Source organism: Saimiri boliviensis, chromosome 7 (assembly GCF_048565385.1).
Source record: "Saimiri boliviensis isolate mSaiBol1 chromosome 7, mSaiBol1.pri, whole genome shotgun sequence".
Classification (NCBI taxonomy): Eukaryota; Metazoa; Chordata; class Mammalia; order Primates; family Cebidae; genus Saimiri; species Saimiri boliviensis.
In genome coordinates this window covers 26,977,007-26,997,700 of record NC_133455.1, presented here as the reverse complement: position 1 = coordinate 26,997,700, position 20,694 = coordinate 26,977,007, and the positions used below count along the sequence as shown (strand labels likewise).

Sequence of the window (20,694 nt, the reverse complement as noted above, 5' to 3'; positions counted from 1 at the left end):
GAGAAATGTGTTCCACCTAAGGCATGACATCAAACACAAATGCACAATTATGGGTGGCTGTTAATTAAGGACTAAGTATCCAACATGTGACTTGGCTGACTTAAAGAGCACCACCTGCACATCTTAACTAGCTGGATGTAGGAATGATAAAGGTCCTTAGGTATCTAAACTGCTAACAAAAGGTTCATATTAAAACCCTTTATTAATATCTAAGTTTTCAAAAGGGGCTAATTAGTGTGATAGTATACACATTACAAAAGCATTGATGTCACAGAGAAATACACACATAGGTCTTTTAAACAGTGGATTTTTCTGGTATTTTTAATAGTACAACTGGATTTTATCCCTTCTCAAACAAGAGCTAAAAATGAAGAAATTATTCCTGTGATCCCTGACTCAGACACTAGATGGCGCAAAATTCTCACTTCAATTATGTTCTCTGGGTTCCTACTGCCACCGTCAGACTGATTTGGGGCTAGTCGCCAGCTGAAAGTTCAGGGGCTTGAGCTGCTTTGGATTTTTTACTGATGCATCCTGGCATCTTCTGAAAGTAAACAGTCTTTAGATGAGGTTATCCAAGATGTCCCGCCCGGCCAACTCTTCCCATTCTACCCCAATAAATGAGAAAACATTGTGACCCAATGTGTCCTGGCCCCGGTGGGAAATACAAACAGACCCTTGGTTAAGACAGAAGCCACCCTGAACCCTAGAGATCCGCGCATCGTCCAGCCCTTCTTCCCTCAGCCTTCCTCCTGCCCACCTGAGGCTCCAAAAGAACCTTGTGTGATGATTAAAGTCAAGGAAATTTGGATCTGGAAGAGAACACGAAGATGGCTTGATCTCCCCTCGCATTTCAGATAGGAAGACAGACAGAGCCCTAGAGAAAGTGTTATTCCAGATAGCGCAGCCCAGCAGAGCAGCACTAGGACCAGAGTCCTGATTCCAGGTCATTTCCTCCATCCCTACTGTTCCTGTTATCCCACCTGGGAACTCCCTCCTGGAGTGCAAACCAAGATCAAACCAGTGAATGGAGAAAATGAAAAAGACCTAGGTTTCTGAGTTTCCATGAAGATCTCTGTGAGACAGGATGCATCCTAACACCGGCAGCTACACCCAATTGGCAATGCCTCTTTCAACACAACATCACCAGGCACTGAACACGGATCAGTGGGGTTTCCCCACAGGCCCATTACCCAACAGGTGTTGCTCCTGAGTGTTCATTGCCGTGCACGGGGGCTTGCACAGCAAGTCCCAGCTGCCACACCCCTTCCTGCCAAGAGTGGGTTTTGCTGCCTGCAGCAGCTTAACTGTCCTGATTCTTTGCTTGCTTCTGAGCATTTTGGGTCTGTGCTTAGTCCTGAAGTGGATCCAGAATGAATCATGGGGAAGAAGAGAAGACATGAGGCCCAGTCTTCTTAACCAGTTAGTTCATGAGCTTGGGTGAACAACTTCCCCTCTCTGAGGCCCAGTCTTCCCATCTGTAAAACAGCAGAATTAGATGAGCGCCTCCTCTCAGCCTCCTCTCTCTCTAATGCCTGTCACATGGCTATTTAGCTCTCATTACTATGAAAAGTCATTAATCATGTGTAAATGAAGCACTTCATGCAGTATATGTAGGCATCATTTGCTTTCTGATCTATACTAGTTTAACTATTAAAAGTATATGCTTTTAAGGGGAAGTGTTTCTTCCCCTTTTTTAAAAAAAAAGTTTAATTATGAAATATTTCTGACCTATGAAAAGATATCAGGAACATGGGGAGGGTGGGTGTGGTGGCTCACACCTGTAATCCCAGCACTTTGGGAGGCCAGGGCGGGTGATCACTTAAGCCCAGGAATTCAAGCCCATCCTGGGCAACAAGGGAAGACCTTGTCTCTACAAAAACCAAAAAATTTGCCGGGTGTGGTGGCACACGCCTATTAGTCCCAGCTGCTACTTCTCAAGGACAATCACTTGAGCCCTGAAGGTGGAGGTTACAGTCAGCCAAGATTGGCCACTGCGATGCAGCCTGGGTATATATATCACACATATTTACCATCTCCCCATATTGTGTTTATTTTTTTGAATGGAGCAAGACATTGTCGATGATGTCAATGAACATAGCGAAGTGTTTGTTATGGTATCTAAGTAGTAGATATGTGAGTGTCTTCTGGACAATTCTTTCAACTTTGCAGTTTGAATTTTCATAATAAAATATTGCAAGGAGAACAAAGGTATTGTGAGTGATATCATGAACACTTAGGTATCCCCCACTCAGCCTAAGAAATTGAATGATCTGAATTTGGATATTCAGTCTCCCAGTCATTTCCTGGTCCCTTTGCTACGGTACCTAGTATTATTTTGCGGAGTAAAATGCCATAGTTTTAAGAACTAAGGAATTTCCGAAGCGTCACACCGTGTATTTTGTCTGCACCTTATTGTTTTGCTCGGAATTTCAGTTGTGAGATTCATCCCCAAAATACAGGAGATAAGGATTTATTCATTTTTGTTGTTTTGAGGTCTATTGTATGAACAAGTGATAGTGGACTGAATGATCTTGTAGCGGCTTTCTAGGTGTTTCCACTTTTCTTTCTTCATAAGTAGCACTGCTGTGCCCATTCTCTCCATGGCTCCATGTCGCATGGTGTGTGGGAAAGGGGCCACAGCGGTGTTCAGGTGCTCTGTGGAGACACGTGGCCTCTGGCACAGGTGACCCAGGTGTTCAAACCGTGTCCTCAGGAACCTGTGTTTTGCTGTCTCTTGGTTCTGTTTTCTTCTATGCGGGCCTCATTCTCAGCGGCCTCTGCACATGTGACGGCCCTTAGCGGCCCTGGGCTTTTATGTAGCCAGCTTGGCAGTCCCGGTGGGCAGAAGGCATCCTTTCCCAGACAGTTCCAGCAGTAGTCAGAGGACCCGATGGCGACCTGTGTTCCTCTTACACAAGTCAGATCAGATTTCTCACTGGCCAAACCTGGGTCATGCAGTCAGCCCAGTCGGTCTCATTAAAACCACATGGACCGAGAGTGGGGAAGAGCTGATTCCCTAACAGAAAACAGAGAAGTAGTTTCCAATTTGAAGGAGGACTGGATGCCGGGCAGGCAACAACAACACGTGTCCAGGACCCGGCAGTCCTCATGCGGTCCCTTCACCACCACACAGGTCACCCTGCACGTGATTACGGTGCCATTTACATGTCTGTGGCCCCTGTTTGGCTGGCAACCTCTCGAGGAGGGAGACCTCATCTTTTGTCTCATCTCCTCTGAGCAAATGCAGCTCAGCGCCCAATTTATAATAAACGACAACAGGTGGAATCCATCCCTTGACCAAACACAACCCGAAGAGGGGGAAGGGCAATTCGACCCTCTGTCTCTGAGGCTTTAGGTCCTCCCTCTGTGAACCCAGCCAGAGGGGTACAAAGAAAATTTCCACTGCACCCTCTCTTTTTCTCTTGGAGTTACTGACCATCAGGACAAATGCACTGTCCAGTTCAGAAGTCCGTATGTTCTCTTTATTGAACAGCTGCTCTTCATTGAACACCTACTATGTGCCACACATTTTTTTATATATGGCGGGGCAAGATTCATCTAGATAGGAATGTTTCCAACCTTCTAGCAATATGCTGAAAACAATTGTACACTTTAATAGGGCGAATTTTATGCCATGTGATTTTTATCTCATAAAGTTGTCACTTTTTAAAGAAATACCAAGTCTTATATGGTATGATTTCATCTCTATAAAATTCAAAAATGGGCAAAGTAGTCTACAGTGATAGCAGTCAGAATAGTGGTTAGGTGAGAGGGTATTGACTCAGGAGCACAGGGAGCCCCTGGCGTGCTGGAAAAGTTAAGTATCTTCATCTGGTGATGAGGACATAGAGGTATCGTGTGCAGAAATTCATTCAGCTATATATTTCAGATGTGTGTGCCTTAAAGCATGGAAGGTATACCTTAACAAAAAGTAATCCCAAATAGTGATGTCTTATTAAGTAAAGAAACCGGTTCTAGACCAGTACAGATTTTTAATGCTTTACCATTAAAATGTAATGGTTTGCCATTAATTTTAATGGCAAAAGTGCAATTACTTTTGAATCAACCTAATAACTCAAGCTATTGAGTTCTAAACCTGGCTACCCCACTTACTAGCTATGACTAGGAAGTCCTTTGTCCAAGTTACTGAATGGCTCTGTGCCTCAGTTTCCCCATCAGTAAAATGACGAGGCTAATAGTACCTACCCTTAAGACTATTATAATGATTGAATGAGATAATCCTTGTAAAACCTTTAGAGCAGTGTCTGGCACATAGTAAATGCTCAATTTTAGTTATTTCTATTATTACTATATGGGCCAAGCACAGTGACCTCTGTGGATACAGAGACAAAAGACAGAGCCTTACTCTCATGTGGAACACAGCAGAAGCAAGCGGTCATGAGACAGACAGAGGAGCGCTTTGAGGACAAGAAGCACTCAGGGTGTGGGCTTTCGTGGGAGGAGCTCCATAATTCAGCCTGTGGTTTGGGTTGAGGGGTGCAGGGAACCTGCAAAGGCACTAAGAGTGACAGAACCAGGGACATGTGACGGGTGGTTAAGCCAATCAGGGCAGCTACAAGCAGAGTTTGCAGAAGAGGAGACTGGAGGTCAGGAAGGCAGAGCAATCAGAAAGCTTCTCAGCCACACCCTAGAGCCAGGCTGCTCCTGAGGCCAAGGGGAGAGCCTAGGGATTTAGCGGGGAGGGGACACAGGCAGATTTGCTTTCGAGACAGAGAATGCTGGTCATCCCTGGAGGATTCCCCGAATGGGAGCCAGGCTAGAGACAGGGAGGCTAGTTAGGAGGCTGTACCCATCCCTCAAGCATATACTGCAGTGTTATAATACATTGCCCTGTTTCTGTATATCTCCTCACAGCTGCGTCATGAGCACCGTGAAGGCAGGAACCATACCTGTAAAGTCATCTCCTTAGTCTGGCAAAGGGTGTGTGCTTTCTGAATGTTGTTGAATGGATACTGAGCGCATGGACAGTGTTTCTGATCTCAGTTGAGATCAGAAGCACCATGGGGGCATGGCCGGGGCTAGAGGGGTGGATGTGTCAAGGCCTTAACCCTAGGGGATGTAGAAGGAGGGGAAAGGGGAGACAACGGGTGACCCCTGAGTTTCTGGCTTAAGCAGTGAAGGGGCCAGCTATGTCATTTACTTTGAGGGGCAACAACTTTGATTTGGATACGTGTGATATTTCTAGGGGTGGGGGGACAGCAAGGTGTCCAGATATCATTGGAAAAACAGATCAGTAGCTCAGAGGTATGGTCTGAGCTAGACATAGGGATTTAATAATTTAGGAATAATTATTATCTAGGTGGCAAATTACATGAATGCATATACCAGAAAATGTCTAGAGAATGACTGCATTGTTTGGCATCTATGTTGAAATAAAAAGCGATTTAATGCATTCATTCATACCCATCCTTGTGATGAAAAGAATTTGAGATGGCACTCATCAATACACTCTTTATATTTCTTTTTAGACTTTAGCTTCCAACTCCTTCATCTTTTCCCTCTAGGTAGAAATAAATACACCTGGCACCATTGAATTTTAGCCCTACGCTCTAATTTTAGTCTTGGTAACCATCTAGCCTAGTGGTTCTCAAAGTGTAATCCCCAGACCGGCAGCATCAGAATTACCTGAAGCTTGTTAAAGATGCAGATTCTTGAGTCCCTCCCCAGACCTCCTGACTTGAAACACTGGAGCCTGCAATCGGTGTTTTCACAAGGTTTCAAGGGGACTCCAATGCATGTTACTATGTGAGAACCACTAGTCCGGCCCAAGGCCATCATTTTGCAGATGAGGAACATGAGATACAGAGAAATAAAAGATGTATTTGCCTGACATCACACATCAGCCATAGCAGGATATGACCCAGACATCTGAAGGCAGACTAAGATTGAGCTACACAGCCCAACGGAGGCAGCTATCTTCATTGCAGTGGTGGTATCAAAGAAGAAATTATGTCCTCAAGGGGTTGATTCTGCAAAGCCATCTCAAGTCACTCAGCTTCTTCAGTGTCTACTGAAAGCAGGGCCCTGTGTCAATCTCAAAAGTAAGGCATGGCCACTGCTGGAAACCATGAAAACAGCATATTTTATCAAAAAAATGTCTCACCCATCGGAGGCCTTTGGTATGAGTTAGGGTCTCGTCAGGAAACAGACATTTAGTAATTTAGTTAGGGGAATTTCGGCATGCAGAATTGTGACCCAGTGAGGCACGGTTCACTACTCAAGCCACGGTGCTCGTGGCTGCTGACTGGTCTCCTGGGCCTTTCCTCGGCTCTTCCTTTCCTTACCATCACTCCCCATTCGTTTTCCTCCGCCCTCTCTGATCATTCTCTCATGGGTTCCTTTCCTTCACATCTCCTTTAAACCATCTAAGCAATCTCATCCACTTCCTTAATTTAATAGTTAGCATCGATGAGTAATTCTGAAAGCAGGCCTATCATCCGAGCTCCAGACCTGACCATCCCATGGGCTCTGTCTGTACAGGCAACATGAGCATAACTCATCTTCTCATATCCTCTCCCAATCTGGGAGGAACATTGTGTTAGAGGCCTCTGCCTTCCTTACCCCACATGCATTCAGCAGCATCTAACCTAGCACGTCTCTGACATCCATCTGCAACCCTCATCCTCAGGGCACATTGGACCCAGCCTAGACCATTATTTCCCAATGTCCACCTGCCCCTGTCTTGCTCTCCTCCAGTCCTGCCAATGTGGCAGGCAGAAGCAGGGGCATTCTAAAACCCAGTTCTGACCATGGTTACTTGCCCCATCCCACTTTAACCCTTTCGTTCATTCCTCATAGTTCAGATCCAGACTCTCAGGGATGACACACAAGGCCTCCAGGTCCTGGCCCCATCAGCCCTCCTATTCCATCTCCACTCTGCTGCCCACCTCTGCTCCCTCTATTCCCTCCTCAAGAACCGTGCTCAGCCTCTCAACTCTCCTGACAACTTCAAACCTAGCACCTTTTCCCTGGCTACCTGACAACCCTACTTATTTTTTAGAACTGGGTTCAAGTTTTACCATCTCTTTATGTAGTCACTTCATTAAAACAAATCAGGTGGCTCACGCCTGTAATACCAGCACTTTGGTATACCACAAGGCGGGCGGATCACAAGGTCAAGAGATCGACACCATCCTGGCCAACATGGTGAAACCCCGTCTCTACTAAAAAAATACAAAAATCAGCTGGGCATAGTGGTGCATGCCCGTAGTCCCAGCTACTTGGGAGGCTGAGACAGGAGAATCACTTGAACCCAGGAGGCAGAGGTTACAGTGAGCCAAGATTGCACCACCGCACTCCAGCCTGGTGACAGAGCGAGACTCCGTCTCAAAAAAAAAAAAAAAAAAAAATTAGCGGGGCATGGTGATGCGCACCTCTAGTCCCAGCTAGTCTGGAGGCTGAGGCAGGAGAATCTCTTGAACCCAGGAGGTGGAGGTTGCAGTGAACAGAGATCCCACCACTGCACTCCAGCCTTGCAACAGAGTGAGACTCCATCTTAAAATTTAAAAAAAAAAAAAAAAATCATACACACCTGCCAATTATTGAGCTCACAAGGAAGGATAATTTCAAAATATTTAACCACTGGTAAAGCATGGGCACCCACCCATCAGAACAAGTGCAGGCCCTGGGGCAGGAGCAGAGTCTTATGGTCTCTGCTATACTAGAATATTAACCTATTAGGTGCTGGACTGTAAAGAGGTATAGTGGTCCAGACAGAGGACACGCAGGGGGCTCAGGGTAGCAGCTATTCACCAAATAGGACAAAAGTATTTCAATATTTTAACCTCTTGTATGATCCATGCATGATCACTGAAGCACATAAGGCATGCCAGATGCTGTGCTAAGCGAACCCCTCTTAACACACTACCTCATTCAGTGCTCACAACCATCGCTTATCACCACCATCATCTTCATCAATTATCGACACCATTGCCATTCTAAGTGACTTATCCAAGGCCACATGGTAAGTGGTATAGTAGTCTCCTCACCAGGGTGCTGTCAGTCCTGCCCGAGAATTTTCACTGCAGCCTCTTATCCTGGTGCTGCATCTGTAGTTTAACCAACACGTTCAGTAATTTGTGTCTATTATTTGTTTAAAGGGCAGGGCAACCTGTTTCCTGAAGGTTCCCATTACTCATGGAAGCATTCCAAGGGACTTCTCCCAGGCCCTCAAAAACCTGTTCTAACCCCCTCTAGACCAACCATGGCAGAACTGGCCACTCCTTCCTCTTGGTGCAATACACCCGGCTCTGATACCTATATTTCTTTATAACACCTACCATGTTACGTGACTGTCATACCCACTGGGCTAGTCCTGTACATTTTAATTCACTGATACTTAGCAAAATGTCTATCAGCCCAATAAATGTCTGTTGAATGAATGGACACTGTATTGAATGAATGAACAAGACTGAGCTGTATTTGGTATAAGACTCTATAACTGCCCCACCATGAGAAATATGTGAATTCCTAATATATTTATTTTCACCACTTGAACTTGTATTTATCAGACACTTGTCAATGTTTGCTTTTATAATATTAATGAGAATCTATTAAACCACCCCATAGTCAGAGATTAGCAACTGCAGAAATGACAGCAGGAGACAGAACAAGAACACACTCAGTGCAACCAACTGGCCTGAGAAGGAACTGAATTTTAATTTTTTCCATGCATGCAACTTTATGCTGTTCTGCACTCTCCAAGGTGAAAGTAGTCATTTAAAGCATACATGTCAATACTTAAGACTTTAAAAAGTAAAATGATTTGTTTTGAAATAAAAATAGAAACGTACAGATCCTGTCCTGATTTGCTAACTGCTTCGGAAAAAACTTCAACCTCCAAGTTGTGAAGCTTTGCGGATGCTGCCTCAGGGACCCAGTGACTGACAGCAATTCAGAGACGAGGGGCTCTTCAGCCAAAAAGGGGACATCAAAACACAGGACCTCAGGTCCTAGCCACCCTCTACTCCCTAGGTGGGGAAGAAGAAATCTGTTGCAGCCTCAGGCTCTGGAACAGGACAGTACATGTTCCACAAGCCAAACGGAGCTCCACTGGTGTCAGTGGACATGGACGGTGGAGGGTGCTGTCACACTTAGAGCAAGGACGAGGTTCAAAGCTTACTGCCGCTTCCTAGCAAATGATCTTGGATGAGGTTTCTCAGCCTGCTGTCCCTCTGTGAAGTGGGAAATGATTCTGTCTACCTCAGGGGACTCTAAGGAGGAATAACAGGTTATTACGCATGCTGAGCACAAGACCTGGCACACAAGTACTCAATAAACAGCATGCGCTTTTTATTAGGTGGAGGGTGGACGGCAATCCAGAGAAGGAACTGTGCCCAGGTGTGCTCTAGGGCTGAAGGTCACTAAGATGGTCTGAGACACTGGTTCTCAACCCTGGCTGGGCATCCGAATCAGAAAGGAAGCCTGTAAAATACCAGTGCCAGCCTCTTTATGCCTATTCAGTGGGCATCTGTCGAGGCAGGGCCCAGGCATTTTTTTAAAGCTCCCAGGAAGATTCTAATAAGTAGTCAGGGTTGAGATCCTGTGCTTGAAGCTAAAAGAGCTGGAGACAAATAATAATCGAACAATACACCTGCTAACAGTCCATCAAAGGAGGTCCCCAGCCCAAGAGTGAGACCATCTTGGTTTTAGAATTAAAAGAAAAAACAGCCTTAAAATTGTAAACTTACCTATTTGCTAATCCTGAATATCACATGCTAACAAAACACATCATAATTATAAAATTCTCAGAAAGCAAACCACTCTGGAAAAGTCATAACAAAGCTCAAGTGTTTATTAAGAATTAAAAATACTGTAAATAAGCCATACAGTTCATTTCACAGTAAACTAAACAAAACCTTTTTTTTCTTTTACTTTTTGGGGTTTTTTTCTTTTTTTCAATTTTTTTTTTTGGAAGGGCAAGAGAGCCATTAAAGAACGATACAGCTCAAAGGGAAGGGAGATACAGCAAACAATTACAGAAACGCAGTACACACGCTCCTCACCAACAGACGGGGCTGTCCAGACAGCAAACCTCTTCATGGACATGTTAAAATAAAGGGACTTGGCCTACATTCCCCAGGGAGACACCCCATTCCACTGTGGACAGCTCTCCTAACGCATTTGTTGAAAGAACCCAATGACACCCCTTTCTGGGATTTTAAACCTGTGCATTCCTTGGTAACCTCCGGAGAGAGAACACAGGCTGGCCAGCGGGGACAGAGGGCGCCAGGACTCTGCTGGGTACAGTGCTTCACATTCAGAACCGTCTGGATGCTTTGCATAGTTACCTCTGATATCCCAAGATGCCTCAGGAACAGAAACGACAGGCACACCATGGGAGGGAGGCGGCCCTCAAGCGGCGGATTCCTTTCAAAGAAAGACCCAGGGGATTCTCCCTTCCTCATTCCAAGCTGACAGCTATGAGCTTTAACTGGTTCAAAGTGGAAGACATGTGAGAGATATCTCATAAAAATCTCGGCCAGAAGTACAAAAAATAAAAAGTAAAATTAATTTTTCTTAGAGACAACTAGAAAGTAAAGTGTCCCCCAACCCATTTTTTTTCTAACTTGAAATCTGCCAGCCAGACAAGATTTTTGAGGTTAATCTGCTTCTGTTAATCCTCAATTGAAGCCGTTATCCTTTTTCTCTGACTAGAGACATCCCTGAAAAGCCACCTGTTATTCACAGGGGCTGCGCTTCAGGAAACCAACCAAACACAGAAGCAAAGAACTTAAGAAACCAACAATATGGTAAACATTGTAAATAAATTATCTGGGCAGGAAAATGCCATGCCTCGGTGTTCAGGTAGTGACAACTGCTCTTTAAGAGGGCACAAAAAATTGGGAGGTGGGGGACACATGGGAGAAAACCACACATTTTTTTGGTCATGAGAAGTCGGACTTTAAATCCACACCCTGCACACGCAACTCATTTAGACCTTTTCGTGAATCTTCTCCACTTTCACAAACAACCTATCCAGATCATTCCTCAGGTCATCTAGCAAACCCTTGGCTGATTCCAGGTTGTTCTCGTTGGTTTCTATTTTGACCGAGTATGCAACCAAACTGTCCACGGCAGTCCTGAGCATTTTCAAGTCTGCCTCCACTTGGCTGACTGAGGCTTTCAGGTTGTCTAGAGAAGAAAGTCTGTCCAGGAAGTCCTGAGGAGGCTGACGGGCAGCCTGGGCTTGGTCCTGACTGAGCAGCGTGTGCACCTGCTCCCGCACCTTCTGGAGCGATTCCACGGTGCTGGGGAGCTCGCCCACACTCCTCTTCAGCTCCTCCACGTCACTGTAGAGCACCAGCTGCGCCTCGCCCAGGCTCCTCACTGTGCTGGCCAGGCCATCCTGGTCTGCCTCCGAGGACCCCAGGCCTTCCAGGTGCCCCTGCAGGGCGGCCAGGCGCTGCTCATGCTCCTGGCTCTTAGACAGGAGGGACTCCAGGCTCTCAGTCTGGCGCGCAGAAGCTGCCTGCACGGAGAGCACCCCATCCTCCACGTGCTGGAGCCTGGAGTCCAGTCCCTGACTCTTTTGCTGGAGTGCCTCAAATGCTTCAGAGTGTCTGAAGCCTCCATCCTCCTTCGGTCTATAGGAGTCGGCCTTCAGCTGGTGGAGTTCTTCCTCCAGTCTGCGGATCTCCTCCGGGAGGCGGGAGACGGACTCTTCGGACCTGAGAAGCTTCTCCGTGAGGGCCTGCAGGGCAAGCCGCTCCGTGTCGGCTGCCTCCTTGAAAGCCTGCTGCTCCTGCTTGAGGCTCACCAGCTCGCGGACCTCCGTGTAGACGTCAGACTCCATAGTCTGCAGGGAGTTTCTCAGGGCCTGCATTTCCCACTCTCTGGACTTGGCTGAGGTCTGTATCTCCTTCACAGCTTCCTTCAAGGCTTTCAAATCCTGCTTGTGCCCCTCAGATTCTTCCAGGGAGGCGACCTTTGCCTTCACATCGTTGATCTCCTTCTGGCTTCTCTTCTGGACTTCCGTGAAGATGGCGATATTGTCATTGATGGATTTGGTGAGCTCCGTCAGCCGCTCTTCCACTGTGTTCTCCAGGGACGTGAAGTCCCGCTCCCGGGCGTCCTTCACCACGTGGATCCCATCCGAGAGGTCTTTGAGTATCTCATTCTGGAGTTTCTGTAGCACCTCACTGATCCGGCTGACCTCACTCTCTCCTTGCTTTACAGCTTTCTCTGTGAGGTCTTGTTTATGCTGGGAGCTTCTCAAGATGGACTCAAAAGTTCCAAATGTGGCTTGCAAAGACTGCACCTGTAATCAAAATCCAGATGTTAACTGCTGACAAGAGCTGAGTTTCATATGGTACAACTTTTTTTGTCTGCCCAGACTCCAGATCCTGTTTTTTTCCATAATGGCACGATTTTCCTTCAGAGAAACATCCTTCCACACATAGTCCATATGGTTTTGAGGACCAACCCTAGGTCCCCTCCTAGTGCTCCAGGGATGATTTATAACCCAGGCCTGACTAATTGGCTCTTTCCACCCTCCACCCCGGAGCCACTGTAATTAGCCCAGGGGTAGGCATGTGGCCTCACAAAATTCCAGGATTTCTGTTAAAACCACTGGGAAAGCAAGCCTCTTTTCCCACTGGGATTGCTGGGTATAGGATGAGGTAAGCCTGGAGTTGCTCAGAACAGCACAAGGGGCACTAATCTAACAAGCCAGCAGAGGGAAGCTGAACTGAGACATGGCAGGATCAAGTTCTGAGGACATCATGTGAATCCCTGGATACAGCTGTACCTCAAGGAATCTACTCTTGAACTTTCCAGTTTGAGCCAAACAACTCTCTCTCTTTAAGCCACTCTGGGCTGGGCTTCTGGCTCTTGCAATTTAAAGAGCCTCACAAGGGTCCAGGTCTCTGCTCACCACTTCTAACTACCTGGCTCTGAATAAGCCACTGTCCTCCCTGGATCTCAGAGTCCTTACCTGCAAAATGTGAGTGTGGACCAGATGATTCCTTAACATTCCCTAGCTTTGGGAAAGTACTATGATCTCATTTGCCATGATACATTCATTGTAAATCAATGCTACCCTAAATAAAGTCTGACCCAAGAACCACCCAGGAGAGCCAGTTCAATATACTGAGAAGCTGGACCGCACAAAGATTAATAACCTGGTAAGTTTTAGCCTGATGTGCCACATGGTGCCACCTTTAATGCTTTATTCCAAAAAAAAAAAGGGGGGGGGGGATGGGGAAAGACAGAAAACAAGAACCTGACTCTATCAAGTCCCTGGGTCTAAAACCGTCAATTCACAGAAAAATGCAGGAGAGACAGATATCATGAGGATGCAACCAGCCAATCCCACAATGTAGAAAATTCTACAGGACAAAGAACCAGCATCTTCAACAACCAAGTGGCACTTAAAAAGAAGGAAAGATAGGAAACTTACAAACAAAATTTAAGAGATTTTTTTTGATCAAATATAATGTATGGCTCATATAGAGATCCCAATTTGAATAAACCAACTGTTAACAAGATATCTTTGAGCCAGGCCTGGTGGTGTCCACCTGTAATCCCAGCTACTTGGGAGGCTCAGATGAGAGGTTCCCTTGAGCCCAGGAATTCAAGTTCAGCCTGGGCAACAGAGTGAGGTTCTGTCTCTAAAGCAACAAAAAATTTTAAAATAAATTAATTTTTTAAAGACTTTTAAAATAATCAAGGAAATGTGATTACAGAATGGGTGCCAGATGATGTTCAAAAATTACTGTACACCTTGTTAGGTATGATATGCTGTGTTTTATTAAAAGAAACAGGGAAAGGAGTAGAAAGGAAAGGAAAGGAACCCTTATCAGTTAGAAATAAATCATAAAATGCTTTGGGTAAATTTAGTATGCCAGCCAGGGATTCATTTTAAAACTAATTCCTAATTCCCTATCCCCTGGATCTGTCGGGACAACACAGGCTCTTCAGAGGCTCTAGAGCTGAACTGCCAACATTTCCTGAAGCCCTGGACCCATTTCTGCCTGGTAAATCATCTGGCTTCAGGACAGGACACTATGCCTGCACTATGGCCATTCAACACCAATGGTAGGGAGACCAGGTGAGGCACCCATAGGGCAAGAGAGTGGTTCAGAGTCAACTTCTAACTTTAGCCAAAAAAAAAATGGCCGAGTGGAGGGAGGGGTGCTGATGGAATGAAACAAGAATGGCAAAAGATCAGTAATTCTTGAAACTGGGGTACATTATATTGTTCTTTGTTCACACTTTAACACTGCTATGATAAGAAGTCAAAAAAGAAAAGAGCACAGACTCTGGAGCCAGACTGCCTAGGTTCAAATCCTAGCTTCGATGCTTCCCAGCAGTGTGATCTTGGGGAAGTTATTTAGCCTATCTGTTCCTTGGTTTCCTCAGCTGAAGGATGGGAAAACAGTACCTGACTCATACGATCGTCTGTAGTAGGATTAAGTGAATTATTAATATATCAAGTACTTAAAATGTACCCAGCTTACAGTGAATGCGCAATACATGGCAGCCATCATCATTGTGATTATGTCCCATTTCTTCTGAAGTACCTGGTGAGTCTGCAGATTCCGAGCACCACCCTCAGCCCAATGCCAAACGGCAGGAGGATAAACTGAAATGGGATGTGACAGTACATCTAGGCTCTCACCCCAGCCCTACCAGTAACCAGGTCTGTAAGCACGACGAGTCACACTCACTTTCCAAGTCCTGGCTCCTCATCTAGCAGCAAATAGGTCTCTAAAGTCCGGTCTAGCTCCATCCGTCTGTTTTAAGACAGCTTAGAATAAGGTTCTCAGGGGCTCCAGAATACTAGACAAATTCCCTGCCCAACCAAATGCAACCTGAGTCCTAAAGGACACTCTGTGAAGGTACTAAAGAGAGCCCATCTCTGAAACTAGGTTATTAAATCACAGTGTCTGCCTGTTCTAAGCATAGCACTCAGAACAGAGGTGTGAGCAAGTGACCACGGTACCTTCAACATGGCAGGCTTTCATCCAGTGTTTTCTGAAGGAATCACAGAATGAAAGGATTCAAGCAAAGCTTGATGAGCTGGTCCATGTCTCCTCTGATCCCTGTCAACCTTGACCTGGGCTGGCTCTTCATAAATGGTTAGGAAGGAGACTGGAACAGAAATTATACCCAATACCATAAAAAGAACACGGTTTTTCCCCTACGGAACGTGCTAAGAGTTGTATATCATAATGTTTAAGATAAACTTGAGAGATTTTTCAGTCAAAGATAATGTGTGGATCTTAGAGAGACCCTGATTCTATAACTCATTATAATAACTCATTATCATCAATATGCATTGGAAATATCTGTTCCCCCAACATATGTGGGATGCCCACTAAGTGGCAGACACCAGGCAAGATGCCAGAGATGAAATAATGGCTAGGATCCTTGCCCTCAAGGAGGTTACAGCCTAGGGTGAGAGGGTTGGGTGTTAGCAGTGGTTGACATTCAACGGGACACTTGCGGTGTCCGATAACTGTATGAAGGACTTGAGACACATAATCTCATTACACCCTCATCATCATGAGTTGGTGGCTCCCAACGATCTCCATTTTACAAATGAGGAACCTGGCAAGTGGTAGGCTCAAACATCAAAATCCCAAAATGCTTGATTTCAGAACCTGAGCTCTTAACTACTATGTGATATGCCCAGGCAGGGGCACTGACTTCAGAGTGCACTGAATGGCTGGAAGAGAGGCTGCCAACTCCTGAAACCCTGATTCCTTATGCAGAGAACCTAGACGAGAAAAACAAAGAAATATGATCGGGGAACTTACTCTTCCACAAGTAAGTCCGAGTCTCATTAAACTGTCTCCACCAGGCCTAAGCCTTACTCCTACCATTGCTTTATATCCTGCTGGATCTACCAGGGCAACACAGGCTCTTCAGAAGGCCTACAGCTGAACTGCCGACACTTTCTGAAGCCCGGGACCCACTTGTGCCTGCTGAACCCTCTGAGTAAGGCTAGGCCAGCCTCTCTGCCTGTGCTACAGTCATTCAGAAGATCTGAGCCATTCTCCAACAATAAGGACATCTGGAGAACAAGACATAGGTGTGCACCCAACTCCAGCTACACCACTTATGGTCTGTGTGTGACCTTGAACGAGTGACATAGCCAGTCCTCAGCTGCCTCACCTGCAAAATGGTGCTACTAAATGGTACCCACCTCAGAGGGTGGCTGGGAGAGCAGATATCATGACTAAAAAGCATTTAATAGCATGCCTGGCCTCACAGTGAATACCAATTATGAATAATACTATAAGTACACTTCCCTGCTAAGAACCAAACTCCACCCCCACCAAGTCAAAAAGAATTATAAAGGGGTTCAAACTTAGGCTGTGAGAGAACCAATCACTCAGTGCAAAATAACTTATTTACTGGCCACCCCAAAGATGCAGACAGAGTGACCACATTCTGTGGCAAATCCTACCACTGTTTTGGCCATGTTCTGGGTCTCAAGTCAATGGAATGTTTACTGAGCACCTACTATGTACTAGGCTAAACAGTGGAGTGGTTAAGAGTGTCCTAGGAGTTAGACAACAGTTTGGATCCTAGCCCAGCCACTTATTAGCTGTATAACCACTCGGTTACTTAGCCTCTCACTTTTCTCATCTGCAACAGAGGGCTGATAATACTACTTACCGCTTGGGGTTGTTGTGAGAGTCAGAAGATGATGCATTTCAAACGCTTTGCATAGTGCCTGGCACATAAGTGCATCATAAATATGAGAAATTAAATTACAGTTTTATTACACTACTAAATTAAAAGAAAAGTGGTCAGCCGGGTGCCGTGGCTCCTATCTGTAATCCCAGCACTTTGAGAGGCCGAGACAGGAGGATCGCTTGAGCCCAGGAATTTGAGACCAGCCTGGGCAACACAGCAAGACCCTGTCTCTACCAAAAATTTTAACAATAAATAGTTGGGGACATGCTGGTGCACACCTGTCGTCCCAGCTATTTGTGAGGCTGAGGCAAGAGGAATACTTGAGGCCAGAAGTTCAAGGCTGCAGTGAGCTATGATCACACCACTGCACTTCAGTCTGGTGACAGAGCAAGACCCTATCTCTACAAAAAATATGAAATTTAAAAAAAAAAAAGAGAGAGAAGTGGTCACTATTACAATGATTTTAGAGCCACGAGGATTCTTAAAAGTCTGGATGGAGCTCTCTTCTTATTGTGTGGATGGGAAAACTGAGCCCGAAAGAAGAAAGTGATCTATACACATAGCTGTGATGGAGGAGTGAGAACCAGAAAGAAGGGAGGGGCAGGGAAAAGCAGAGAAATTAACCTGGATTCCCTATTTTGGCCTCAACTTCCAACCTCCCTTCTCTCACAATTTCCTAAATGTGATTCTGCCATGAGTAGAGTGGCCACCTCCTCTCCCTCACACATGCTCAAAATAGTGCCCCTGCCAGGATGTTCATCACATTCCTTCTCTGAACATTTATCGATCACCAACTAGATGGCTGGCACTACCCTAGCCACCAGGATACAGGCGAAATTCCACACCCTCGCTCTTACTAAACTTTCACTGGAGTTAACCTCAACTGACACCTCCTTATGCGCTGCACAAATGATTAGAGTCTTTGCTCCTTCATACGCTCCCACAAAGCCTACACAGAGCCATGCAACCATCAGACGTTAATAAATATTATGACTGATTAGTAAGTAGGTGGATGAAAGTGAAGAAATAGAGGCTAGTGATTACACTCCAGCAGTATGTCTATTTTTTAAGAATGGTTTGACATTCAGATAGGCAAAGCAGCACTGCCTACTTAATTCCCTTAGAAAAGTCACCTCCCTTGGCCTGCAGCATTTAGCAGGCTCTGACTCATTCCAGTTGCTCTACCACTTTTTTATTTTTATTTTTATTTTTCGGAGACGGAGTCTTGCTCTGTCGCCCACGCTGGAGGGCAGCGGTGCAATCTCCACTCACTGCAACCTCCACCTCCCAGGTTCAAGCAATTCTCCTGCCTCCACCTCCTGAGTAGCTGGGACTACAGGCATAGGCCACCACACCTGGCTAATTTCCGTATTTTTAGTAGAGACGGGGTTTCACCATGTTGGCCAGCTGGTCGCAAACTCCTGACCTCAGATAATCCGCCCACCTCGGCCTCCCAAACTGCTGAGATTACAGGCATGAGCCACCACACCCAGCATGCTCTGCCAGTTTTAAGAGGAAATTCCTAGTCCTGCACACTCAACAAAAGTAGAAACTTGGCAGGACAGACAGTATGCTGGGAAAAGGAGGCACAGGCTCGGGAATCAGAAGTGGCGGGATTTTTTGTTTCAGTCTCGCATGCAACTTTCATTGAGCAATGACATCATGGAGGGTGAATGAGATCAAAGCGGCCATACTTGGTCTGGAAAAAACCACAGAAGGGTGGAAGCTAAGGACCTTTGCCTTGGGAGTTGGGTCCATCCATACCTGAAATGGACCCTGAAGGAACAGTGGCCTAGACATTCTCATGTGTCTGCCACTCACTAGCTGGGAACTTTGTCAACTCACTCCTCTCTCTAAACCTCAATATTCTGGTCTGGAAAATGCAATCAAAACCGTTAGCCTTACCTCCCTCCCAGGATGGCTATAAGAATTAGATACTATGTGAGTAAGCACTCTAAACATCATACAAATGTGGCTATCAGTATTATTCACCAGTATGATCTAGCATTTTTGGCCTTTCCCTTCCCCTAAAGCTGAAGTAGGGCTGGGCTCTGTGGCTCACGTCTGTAATCCCAGCACGTTGGAAGGCCCAGGCAGCGGATCACTTGAGCTAAGGAGTTCGAGACCAACCTGGCCAACATGGTGAAACCTCGTCTCTACTAATAATTTAAAAAATTAGCCGAGCGTGGTGGCGCATCCCTGTAATCCCAGCTACTCGGGAGGCTGAGGCAGGAGAATCGCTGGACCCCGGGAGGCAGAGGTTGCAGCGTGCCAAGATCGAGCCACTGCACTCCAGCCCGGGCACAGAGCGAGACTCCCTCTCAAAAAAAAAAAAAAAAAAAAAAAAAAAAAAAAAAAAAAAGCTATAGTAGGACTACTTCAAAGTCCCACCTGGGCAGGCCAGTCCAATACAGGACAAGGAACCTAAAGATAGAATTTCATTTGAACCTGCAAATGCGTAAGAATGCCAGCTCCAAGTCTATTAAAAACCCGCTCAGATGTCTCCCACTGGAAGAGCTGAGGTGGGGCCTTGCCTGAGGCTTCCAGGGATGCGCTGGCTTCCCTTCCAACCTCCTTTTCAGACAACTCTGCCCATTCAGCGGTTCCTAATCCAAAAAGAATGGGCTCCCCGAAGCCTGCCGGCTTCCTTACAGGTCACCGCTAATGCCCTGTGACAGGCCCTTGGCCCACCCTGCCAGGCCGGCCTGGCCATCCTCGCAGCGGCCCATCCCTCGGGGCCGATTCCTCCGCAGCCATTAACAAAGGGGATCTGGGGACTGCCTCGGAATGAGGGGGCCGGATAAAGGGGGGTGTCCAGGCCAGGACCCGCCAAGCAGGGGCGGCCGGCTCCTGCCTCGGGGCCTGGACAGGCAGGAATAGGAACGGGCCGGAGAGCACAAGGGGGCCCGGCCGTGGGTCCGGAGGCCGCAGTCGGCGGGGACAGTTGGGGAGGTCGGGGGTACCCACCTTCTGTTCGACGCCCTGCAAGCCCTGGCCCAGCTCCTCCCTCTGCCGGGAGAAGTCCTGGTGGCTGCGCCGGACCTGCTGGACCTCCTCCAGGACGTGGTGGACGCACCAGCCCGAGAAGGTGGCCGCCGCCACCAGGGCGAGGTAGAAGAGAAAGTTGAGCGCCCTGCCGAGCCTGCGCGAACAGGACGCCGAGGACGAGGCGGCGGCAGCGGCGGCGGAGGACTTTCCGCCGCCGCCGCCGCCGCGGTGGCTGCCCTTGCCGTGCGCCTGGTTCTGCGGGTGCTGCTGCGGATGCGGCGCGGGAGGCGGCGGCTGCTGCTGCTGCGGCGCCGGCGGCGGCTTCTTCGCCACGTCATCCGCGCCGCCCGACGGGTGGGCGCCCTTCTCCGAGGGGCTCGCGGCGCCGTGGCCGCCCTTGGAGCCCCTTTGTTTGGCCGAGGGCATGGCGGGCGCGGCGGCGGCTCGGGCCGCGGGCTGGGAAGCTAGCGAGCGCAGCGCGCGGCCCGGGAAACTTGCTGGAGCTCCCCCGGGACTGGGCGAGCGGCACGCGGGCGCTGCTGGCGTCGGAGCGGCCGAGAGGACGCGCGGCCGGGAAGGAGGCCGGGCCGACGAGGAGGGAGGAGGGGGCCTGCCTCCGCCGCGGCGCCGACCCCGCCTCCCGGGAAGGGAGGCCGAGCGAGCCGCGCCGGGAAAGTCTGCCACGCACGCCGGCCCGGCGGCCCCTCCTCCCGCCGCCACGACCCCGGAGAGGGAGGCCCGGGCGGGGTCTACGGGGGCCGGGAAGCCGGCGCGGGGGCGGTCGGGCGCGGGGCGGGGGCCCAGGGGGGCCTACGGAGGCCGCGGCGGGCGCCGATGTGGCCGCGAGGGGAGGTGAGGGGAGGCGAGGGGAGGCGAGGGGAGGCGGCCTAGGAGGGACTGGCGGCCGGGCGGGTTCCTTGGAGGCCGGGGGCGGAGGGCCGAGTCGACCCGAGCCGGGGCGGGCGGCCGAGCAGGGTCGATGGGGGCCGACATTGAGCGGCCAGGCGGGATCTGAGGGACGGAAGCCGGGGTGAC

At 48.0% G+C, this 20,694-nt stretch overlaps 1 protein-coding gene across 1 annotated transcript; it reads right to left on the bottom strand.

Moving 5' to 3' along the window:
- Positions 1-9,799: 9,799 nt before the first annotated feature.
- Positions 9,800-20,363, bottom strand: CKAP4 (cytoskeleton associated protein 4). The gene is made up of 2 exons (XM_039471937.2): positions 19,639-20,363; positions 9,800-12,283 (listed from the first exon to the last, which is right to left on the bottom strand). The coding sequence occupies exons 1-2, from the start codon at positions 20,083-20,085 to the stop codon at positions 10,958-10,960; spliced, it is 1,773 nt and encodes a 590-aa protein (XP_039327871.1). The 5' UTR covers positions 20,086-20,363; the 3' UTR covers positions 9,800-10,957.
- Between the last annotated feature and the right edge of the window lie 331 nt (positions 20,364-20,694).